General features: G+C 38.9%; 1 protein-coding gene across 1 annotated transcript in view; it reads left to right on the forward strand.

Moving 5' to 3' along the window:
- Positions 1 to 10,612, forward strand: part of IPO8 (importin 8) — a 47,181-nt gene extending 36,569 nt beyond the window's left edge. Inside the window, exons 22-25 of the mRNA XM_030469096.1 lie at positions 4,334 to 4,539; positions 6,006 to 6,239; positions 6,917 to 7,033; positions 7,738 to 10,612. Of these exons, the coding sequence (XP_030324956.1) occupies positions 4,334 to 4,539; positions 6,006 to 6,239; positions 6,917 to 7,033; positions 7,738 to 7,835 (655 nt within the window). The 3' untranslated portion in view covers positions 7,836 to 10,612. The remainder of the gene's footprint in view (positions 1 to 4,333; positions 4,540 to 6,005; positions 6,240 to 6,916; positions 7,034 to 7,737) is intronic.
- The last annotated feature ends 221 nt before the right edge of the window (positions 10,613 to 10,833 follow it).

Consider the following 10,833-nt stretch of genomic DNA (forward strand, 5'->3'; position numbering starts at 1 on the left):
CAGCTGCTTCTAGAAGGCAGTTTGTTTAGCACCACAGAATGACTCAGATTGGAAGGAATCTTGAAAGGCCATCTAGTCCAACCTCTGCTGAGAGGGACATTTTCAAGTAGATCAGGTTGCTCAAAGCCCCATCCAACATGATCTTGAATGTTTCCAGGGATGGGTCTTCTCCCACCTCTCTGGGAAACCTGTTGCAGTGTTTCACCACCCTCATTGTAAGGTGTTTCTTCCTTCTATCTAGTCTAAATCTACATCCTTTCAATTTAAAATGGTTACCTCTTGCTCTAGCACTACAGGCCCTGATTAATGTTTGTCTTCATCTTTCCTATAGACTCCTTTGAAGTACCAGTTGTAAGGGTCATCATCTGAAAGGGAGCCAGATATTGAGAGGCCTAACTGAACAGGAAAAGACAGAAATAAAAAGAAAATGTGCCTTTCTTGAAACCCTTTCTTGGGTCAATGCCCTGCAGACTTTGCATTTTCATCAGTGAAGTACACTCTGATTTGTACAGTCCTTTTTCTCACCACCCATCATTCACTGCTGCTTTGGTTTACAGTTGGATTCTTCTCCACGAAGAGGAAGTTTTAGGCTTAAATTCAAATCAGTTGAGAGATTTACAGATCCTAGGGAAACTGTAGAACATCAAAGTCAGTCCAAGTGTGAAGGACCATGTCAGTCTTACTGCCATTTCTTTGTCAGCCATGCAGGGAATTAGTGACTTAGTGGTAACAGTGCCTCGTCAAGATTCTTTGTCCAGATGAATCTCACACCTCTCTGTCCTCCTTCTGCTTCTGTAAGCTCTTATTCCCCATTGGTCCTGTTGTGCCAGCAGTAGGGTTGTGTGTGTCTGCGTGCTCTCAGACTGGAGCCAGTGATTTTTGCCAAAAGAATGAGCATTTCTTGAATGCATGAGATGAAATCCATGGGAATAATACATCTTGGAGGAGGAAAAGCAGTTGCAGTAAGATAAGTAACTGGTTTTCCATGTTATTAAAAATATGGAAACTATTTTAAACTTGCTTTAAAAAAAAAACACCTCAGTAAGTGATTTTATTTTTTTAGGAGGTGAATAGGGAGGTTTATTTGATAGGAGTTTAAATAGTTAGAATCGTACTATTCTCAGACTTGCATATGAAATCCCAGCCTCATATCGGAAAGCAGGGTTGGTTCCAACCTTGCAACTACAAGGAAATGGCTAATTATTTGCACTTTGTCCAGGAACTGTATTGATGTAATAGAAAGCAACTTGATCCTCACATAAAGGAGCACAGCAAACCAGTAAAGGCTCTGTTATTTCCTTTAGAAATACATTCAGTTCGCTTTAAAATATAAAAGATTCTTAGATCTTTTTGTCCTGTATTGGAAGGAAGTGTATTAGCAAGAAAAGGTCTTGCACATTATGAAGACCACACGCAGCTTGTTAAAAATAGACTTGCCTAGGAGTTGTGCATTGCACTGCCATGTGTTGCATGTTTAGCATTCTAGGCTTGATACACCATTGGGGGAGCAAACAGAGTCCTTGATTGTTAGGGAGGACTGTGGTGTGGAGCTGAGCAAGTAAGTACACATCTCGAAGAACAAAGCACTGAGGAGAATGGAATCCAGGCTCCCATGTGCAGACAGAAGGGTGCTGAAATAACAAACCTTTTAACAGCAGAGGAGTGGTCCCAAAACCTTGCTTTGCCATTATGAAAATCTGTAAATGGAATAAAACGCTGTTTTGCTTGTTCCATTCTGTGAGTGCGTGGTACAGCTGGGGTGTCCTAGAACGCGAATTTCAGACAAGGCAATTGCTTATCCTGTGTTTGGCTCTGCTGGCAGGTGGAAGGAAGAAGCCTCCTTTTGGCTCAGGTTCACTAAAGGTGGTTTGATGGCTTTATGCCTTGATTTCTGCTGTCATGCTGGGCCTTCTAGTAACGTGCATGTTCTAAGGGATGTATTCATTCTTACAGCTTCTCCATTTGCAAGCTTGAAAGTGGAGCATGACACATATTTTGTATTTTTTGGCCATTTGGATCATTTCCTGATGGTGACTCCCTTTTAAACAGCAGCACTTGGTTCTTGCACCTTTGTTGGCTGTGCAGAAAAGATAATTTAGTATGAAGCTAAGCCAGTCATTACTAAGGTTTTTTATTTTTTTAATTATACTGTGTTGTATTTTGTAATTGTAATTTGTAATTTTGATTGGCATTGTGTAATGGTAGCTTTTCCAAATGGATTATAAAAGGTAATGCCAAATGTCATTAACTACTCTGGCACATGTACACTGAAATTGCTTCATTATACATTTGGGCCTTGAAGAAATTTCATGGCTTCTCAGTGTCAAGATGCAGGATAGAAGTCCTGTGCATAGATTACAGAGCTTTGGTCAAACTTGGGTAAAGGTGCTAGCAAAAAGAGGAGGTAGAGCAAGTTCTTTCCTTTGATACTTGCAGCAGGGAGAGCTGTCCCAAAAAAAGTTGTGCTTTGTTCATAGGTGGCGTCATCTTTAGTTTGGATTTTGGTCTTCAGAGTGTTGGCATGAGGGCAAAGGGTGATGAGCTTGTTTTCAACATTGATAAACTAACAGGAGTAAGGGGTTTAATTCTTTCTCATGAAAGCAGACCCTGTTCCTGTGACTCAGTTTCCTTGCCTGATTTGTATGCCCTCTTTTGTGCCCCATTCCTTCTGAAAAGAAGGCATTACAGTCAGCAGTGATGGAAGGACAGTATTCACCTACTTGAGTTTTGGTCCATTTTTCAACACATGTAATGGAGCAGCCAAAGCCAACACGACAAAGCATGTCATTTGTTTTGCTAGTTGACTTTGTTTTTCTTGGAAGAATGTGATCATAGTGTTACACATGGTCATGTATAATTTATTGTTGTTGTCAACTACTCTGAGAATGGAATCACTTTACTAAGTGCTAGCAGGACTAACAATGTGGGAGGTGTAATGAAATCCCTCCAGATCCCCAGCCTTGTTTAAGAAAATGTGAAGGTCAGGAAGCTGTAATACACATTCACTTGTATTACTTAAGGAAGGCTAGCATGTTCATCAACATGTTATACGTGATCTTTGGTAATAAAATTGTAAACACTTTTAAAATTGTGTCTTTATAGCAATTTTTGAAGTGATGGATTGAGCTGGCTGTTACCCTGTAAGTTTTATTGCAGTCTGTGATGCTCATCTTATTAGTTTCTTCTCTCTCAACTTGGATTCTCTTAAGTTCAAAGTTAAAACTGATTCAGTAATGGAAGTATCTACCAGGAATCTGGAGGATGGCCATTTTCTGTCAGCTATGGAGATTTTCTTGGTTTCTGTAGGTCTTGCTGAATCTTCTTTCTGGAACTCCTTGTCTTAAGAAGGCTTGCACAGAATCTGTCATCATCAAATTGCATTGTTCAAACAAAACAAGCTCCTCTCAAGCCCTCGAGAAAAAAAACACTGTAATGGTCAAGGACAGTTGAATACTACTGATGTTTCCAGTAAAGGAGATCCAGAGGGTGTTTGCAGAGGCAGTTAGAGAATTTTTCCCTGTCTTGTTTGCAAATAACTGCTATTTCTAAAAGTCAAAATCAATTCTTATTTTTAAAGGCATAGATTCTTACCTAGTTTCCTGGCTATGGACACATAAAAATCTTGCTGCTACTTACTTCATTGTTCACTTTCCCTTCAATTATCTATAGTTTGTTTTACTGAAGGTCTACTCACTTGTAAGTTCCCTTTCTGAGTGTACTGACAGATACTCTTGATACAGTGGAATTATTTCCCTGCATTTGCAGGGAGTTGTAGTTACCAATGTGTCTCAAGTAATAGTCAGAAATTGGATGCATAATACAGCCTTTCTGATGGGCTTTTAATAAACATGTTTAGATACAGCTAGCCCTGTGGCACTCTATAAATGCACCCTGCAATTCAATGCATTTGTGTTTGTCATTACTCTTCATTAATAGTGTTTTTGTTAATTTCAATCCCTGCAACTGTATTGCTGTTGAAGCCAAGGCAAATTAATTTTCCATCCTATTTAATGATGTTACTCTGTGTTAAAGGCTTTATTAAAGACAAGTTATTCTACATAATTATGAAAAAGTATTTATTTGGTATTACTAACTTTGCATTTGGTAATCAGAAACAGTTGTTACAGGAATTTGACTGGTGTGTGAAAGGTATTTAATTGTTAATGAACAAGAACTTTTCAGTGGGGGATTTGCATCCAAAACAAATGAAAGAATGTGTCTGGGGACTTTGAACGTAGTCCCTGTGACACTGTCTTCTGCCGTGTCAAGCACCACTCTCTACATATCCTTGCAGTGAAAAATCCATTGTCTAACAAGCGTGTGTTTGTTTCAGACTCCATGACAGAAAAATGTGCATAATAGGACTAAGCATCCTAATGGAATTGCAGAACCGGCCTCCTGCAGTGGATGCTGTGGCTGCCCAGATTGTCCCTTCTATCCTCCTCCTCTTCCTGGGCTTAAAACAAGTTTGCGCCTCACGAGAACTCACAGAACACGAGGATCATGCTAAAGATGAAAAACACGTTGCAGAAGATAATGGTAAAATCTCCCCTTTTCACATTGTGGATTTTGTCTGGATTTAATTTAAAGGGGGTAAGAAATTGCAGTTCGTTTTTAAGACTCATTAGTCTGCTGAAAATAGCTCGGCTTACTAGGTGATTCAAAGATCATCTTAGGAATTGATTTTTCCTCCCCAAACATAATCAAAGCGTTTCAATTTGTAAGAGCTAACACTCTATGAAAAGGTGGTATTGGTTTAAGAGTAACAATAAAGCTTGCAAGTCTGCTCTTCAAGGGTATGAATGTGCTCTGTCTTCTCACGCAGGCAGCAGGAATTTTCCAGGACTGCAGTGGTTGTATTCTCGTTCCATGGAAAGAAGCTGTTCCTAGTGCCCATCTATTTGAGAGACCCGTTTGGCTGAACTTTGAAGGAAATTCTAGCAAGTCTCCTTTGTCCATTTTGTGATTTGCAAAGTGGGGTGTGAGACAGCTGAGGTTCCTGGAATAGACAAACTTTTTACTGCTGTGTCTGCTGAAAGAGAAAAAAAACATCAAAGAACAGCTTCTGGAGGGAATTGTGGGGAGTGAATTTTACGGAGCATTGCAGGCAGATATGTGTGGCTGTATTTGGCTTGGAACAGGAGGTAGATGGTTTGAGGTCTGAAAATTAGATTGGATGTAAGCAGGTTATGTAATCCACTCAAATTTCACACATGATTCTTCAGTAATGGAATTACAGAGTTACTCTCAATGCGCAGGAGTACAGTATGGAAAGAGCACAGTAATTTTCAAGTTTCTGTCCTCTAATTCAATCCCTGCATGGTGAAGATACAGTCCCCTTTATTCTTTCTAATAAGAGGAAATAAGAGAAAAAGATGAAGTTTTGGAATGGAGGGGAATTTTTAAAATCTTGATTGTAAGTCAGAAATATTTCTCCTTAATTAGGAAGTAGCAGTGTTTAGAATTGCACATTGGAGTTGTATTTTATTCAGGTTGTATTAGTTGTTTCAGAAGCGAAATGGGAGGTAAAGCTAAGGAAAAAATGCTATTTTAAGTTTGTTCAAATGCAGTCTGAAGTATAGCAATCAAATGATGTTTGGTCTACATCCAATTTTCTTTTTTTGTTTTATTTTTTTGGTAATTTGTGAAGTCTATGCAAGCCTCTATTTGTTCATAATTTTGAAACTACTGTGATGAAGCACTTTGCCTAAGACACATTTCCTCAGAAAATTTCCATCCTACAATTGTACTATGACTGTATAAATGAAGAAAAAAGATGGCATTTTCACATTCTCCAGATGTACTTAGAAACAAAAGTTTAATTGATCTTGAAAGTAGGAAACATTTTAACAGCTTCATTTTCCCAGTTCTAAGATTTTGAGGGAAGGTCGTTAACAGAATATCCCCTTTCCAGCCCAAACCTAGATGCATTGTTTTTCATTCTTAAGCCAGTCTCCTTATACTTTTTAAACTTTGTTTTACTAAACACATCAATGCTTTTGCAGAAGAGATACCGAGTGATGAGGAGGAGACAAATGAAGTGAGCCAGGCAATGCAAGAGAACCATGGTGGAGGAGGAGGAGGTGGTGGTGGAGGTGGCGAGGAAGAGGATGAAGATGATGATGATGATGACTGGGATGAAGATGCTTTGGAAGAGACTGCTCTTGAAGGGTTCAGCACACCTCTTGATCTTGAAAATGGTGTTGATGAATACCAGTTTTTTACACAAGCACTTTTAGGTATGTGTTTGCTAGTTGGCAGAATGATATAACATGATGAAATAGTTCAGAGATGTTTATGGTGATCACGGTGAAAAGCCCTCTTTGTGTTACAAGGAATAATTTACATTATTGAAACTGGAAAATGTGATCTTGCTTTCTCATGTTAGTCTTAAGATTTTTTGACTTACAAGTACTGCAAATAAACAAATGGTAGGAAGCACAGACAGAAATTAATCCTCTTCATGTTCTCTTTCAGAACTTTTCAATCACAGCCTAACTAAGTGGGACTCAGTCACCAGAGGAACTCCTATATAGAAAAATATTTGTCGCTTTCTATATGTTAAAATCCTAATGGAGAAATTATATTCTGCCTTTCCTGTTTGACTTACCCTCTTCCTTTTAGTTTTGACATGAGTTTTAAATTAGAAGATTCACTTCATCATTGTCCATGAATAATGGCCTCATGGTTAACTTTCTATTTCAGAAAGCACAGGATGTAATTAAGTTCCCCCAAATGGATTGCCTCTATTACAGTAGGGATTGTGTGGTAAGAAAACTGACAGGAATACTGAACCTGTTTTGTAGTACAAATGCTCTTTTAAAACCAACAAGGGATTCCACGTGTTTCAATTTCTGCTGAAATTAGCTTGCATGGTAACCTGATAATCACTTTCCATCCATTCCTGTTTGGGCAGCGGTGCAGAGCCGAGATGCAGCCTGGTACCATTCCCTGACAGCGCCGCTGAGTGAGGATCAGAAGAAGCAGCTGCAGGAAATCTATACATTAGCAGAACACCGACGGAATGCTGCACGTGAGTCACCTCTCTGGGGCCATCGGATCTCTTGCAGGGATGTTGGAACTGCATCTGGTATTAAAAAACAGAGGGAATAAATCTCTGTGCTAATTAACATTTCGTGAGAAGGACGGGTGGGATTTTGCACTTAATGTTATCCCTTGCCTGGAAGTGAATGTTACTCAAAGAGATTACTCTTGCTTCTAATTAGTGGCCTTCTCATTGACATGTATTGATCTTTGAATAGAATACAAACTAGTTTTGCACAATCTGACATTTGAAATGAAGAGCCAATTAATGCAATACCTAGTTGTCATCCAGTCATATGATGAAGATTACTGTAGATTATTATGTGTTTAACAATTTTCTAACTTTTAAATTGCTAACATTGCCTTCACAGTCAGTGCAAAGTTTTCTATGTTAAGAAAGCTTGCGTTGTGGAAAAAAAATGCAGATTTAATAAAAAAGTAAGCAGAATAGTGCAACATAGACTGATTCTGCAGAGGATTAATTTCACAGCTCTTTTGTAGAAGTGTGTATGTTTATACATCTAGAGAAAATCTGAATGTAATGCATTACTGTCACTGCATTTAGAGAATGACATTTTGACTCCACCAAGAGTTTTTTCCACAACTGTGCTTTTTTTAGCTGAGCTGTATTGCTTTGGCAGAAGTGTTCTCTATTGATTATTTTTCATATATTTTCCCTTCTTTGAATTCTAGAGACTAAGACAATAGAACAACAAAGTGGCTACACATTTGACAACAAAGGACTGATCACAGCATTTAACTTTGCTGGAGGTACTCCTGGTGGCAACTGAAGAATCAGCTGCAAAGGTCAATGGGAAGGGTCTCATCATTACATTTTCTTGAAATCATCGTGACTTCTGAGTGATAGGGGAGGGTAATTTAATGCTGCTGAAGGTTTTCTGGAAAATAGCAGTGTGCTTCCCCCACCAGAATGGTCTTTCTAACCAGCTACTGTAATGTACAAATTTTTGTGGTGTTCTTATAATTTGATGGACTGAAAGGAAACATTTGTCCTCAAGGAACCTGAATGACTGGGAGGGGCCAGGCTGCATCTAATGGAGTTGCACTTCTCAGGTTTTTGCTGTGCAGAATCGATAGATTTGTATGGATAACAGTGCCTTCTGTTGTACATGGATTGCCTGAACAAATGGATGCTGGAGTGCATTATCATTTTTCTAAGTGAAAGGACATTTCTTGATACACTGTAAGTCTTGGTTCCATGTTTTCCAGTCACCTGCTTTTTATAACTCTGTTTAATTGTTTGTTGGTTGCATACACATTGCTGGATTCAGAATATTATCTCATCTTCCCTGTTTGGTGCAGACAAACGAGCAGAGGTGTCTGTTAGAGCTGCAAAGCATATGCTGGTTACACCAAATGGTCTTAAAATTGCAGATTTTCCCTTGATGCAATAGTCTTAAATTATTTCTCGTAGCTGTGAAATCACCTTGCTTGAGTTATGATTGCACTTGTGGCAGATATCTATCCTAAATTACCTCCTGCCTGGACAAATGGTGTGGCCCTTGTATCCAGATATTCTACATGACAACTTATTATCTCCATTATTTTTGATGAATATTGGATATTACTTGGGTTTCTAGAAACTTATTTTATGGGTTGTTTTTTTTTTAATTCATTACCATTCCAGCGATAGAACTGAATAATGGTGGTACAAAATATTTACAATATTTTGTTTACCTTTTCAGAGGAAAAACAGCTCCAAACTTACTTCCTACTCTAATGCTTCTGTGATTGAATTTCTGGTCTTCATTCCATCTGACTGTTCTTGTCCCATGCTGAAATTTTATTGTCTACCAGGTTTTTTCCCTCAGTTTCAAAGACTGGTTTCTCATAAATTCAAACACACCAAGCAAGATGTTTGTGAATATGTTTATTTAGTGAGAGACTGGTAGCTGTGGTAATTTGAATAGCTACCCCTCCTTTAGATCTATTGGGATCACAGTGGTGTAGCCAGTATAAGCAGGGGGGCTTTAGAATGTAAGGTTTGGATTGGAGATAAAATATTTAGATCAGATTTTGTCTCTATGTACTGATTTCCTTAGAACTTAAAAATATTTACCAAGCAATTTCAAGCACATACTGATAGTATATGTCTTTAGAGCAGTGCCTCAACTGAAAAGTCTTAAGTCCCTCCCATACCCCACCAAATTTTCAGTGACTGTTGCAAATTACAGATTGCTGGCCCTGCACTGTGCTGAAGCTTTCATTTTTTTATATGTCAGAGTAATTAGAATTCAGTCTGATAAATCCAAAGTGCTCTGGACCTTTGCTTCTCAGAAAGGCCAAAGTGTCTCTGCCCATTCCTTGCCCCATTCCCTGGCATTTTCTCAGCCTGGCAGCTGTGGGCAGAACATTACCTGCTGCTTTCCTTTGTCCTGCACCTTTGTGTCAGAGTACCTCTGGCACTGTTCCCTCATGCTGCTTTGGTTTTGTTGGTTTCCCCCCCAGCCCCCAACAGCAGCTGCAGAGTTGGCCTGGTTCATGCAGGTTTGTCACTGCTGCTACTCACTAATAGCAACAGTGAAAATTTCTCACTTTTAAGACTGGTGGATGTGAAAAAAATGAGAATTCCAAGGTCTGCATTTCCAAAAGGGAACAATCCATTGAGCTGCATTGGGCAGGCTAAAGCAGTAGAGGCCTGGGGCATCCTTTATCATGGATGCTTATTTCAAATGCAAATTATAGGTAATTTTTGGTAATTTAGGCCTGGAGGAGTATTGACTGAGGTAGTAGGAAGGGGATTCTGTGTGGTTTGTTGGTGAGCTTCTCAGAAACCATAGAGGTTTTGAAATCCTTCATAAATTTAAATGCTTTTTTGGAAGTTAAGGACGTGGGTGACGTCTCTTACCTGTCAATGGAAGTTAAGTATTAGGCAGGTAAACTGTCTAAGCCCTTTACTATTTTATTTGAAAGAAAGAAATTGTCAAGTTGGGCTACTTCTAAAGCCCATTTGCCTTCTCTACACTGGTATGCAGCGTAGAAGAGGGATTTACTTTTTTTTTCTGCTAATGAGGCTGCTTGCACAGTCACAAGCTAATATTTAAGAGTTAATGTGTTGAAGGAAAAATCTGCTTTTGCATAGCATCATCTTTGTGTCACTCAGCTGAACTATGGCTGCTCCCTAGTTCTGTTTCTTGTGTACTTTTGAAATCAACTGCCAAGAAAATTTCATCCAGATGTTTCTTACAAGGGGTTTAATCAGCAGTGTGGAGTCAGGAATCTTTATTGTCTGTTTTGCAGTTGGGGGTCAGAGATGTCTGAGGGGATGGCATGTAAAAAGGTTAAATGCCCTTCCCTTCCCCCGAGATTCATGAGCAAATGTTTCTACTGGCAAAAGCAAATGTTAATTATTTTATTCCTTTTTTTTGAAAAGGGTTTTCATCCAAAAAGATTTACTGGGCTCTAGCCTCCACTTTAACATATGGTTCTCTTTTAACATGATAAATATCTGTTTGTACATGATCATAAATAGGTAATGGATTTTAGGGATTTCTTTCTGAGCTGTGTCCAGCTTTGTATAACTACATTCAAGGGAGAGCAACACCAATCTGCATTGCTGTCTCACTTTGAAGCCAAGGTAATCATGGAATATCAGATACCAGCACTGGCCAACCAAGCATGCTGTATTTGCCATTGGAAGTACAGAGAATTGTGAATGTATTGTAAAATAAAACAAAGGTTGATAACTGGTGACCTATATTGCCCCATGCCTGTGTTCTCAAAGTGTGAAGGTGACTTGTAGGGGCATCATGGGAGCTTTACATAGGA

This window comes from Calypte anna, chromosome 1 (genome assembly GCF_003957555.1).
Source record: "Calypte anna isolate BGI_N300 chromosome 1, bCalAnn1_v1.p, whole genome shotgun sequence".
In the NCBI taxonomy this organism is placed as follows: domain Eukaryota; kingdom Metazoa; phylum Chordata; class Aves; order Apodiformes; family Trochilidae; genus Calypte; species Calypte anna.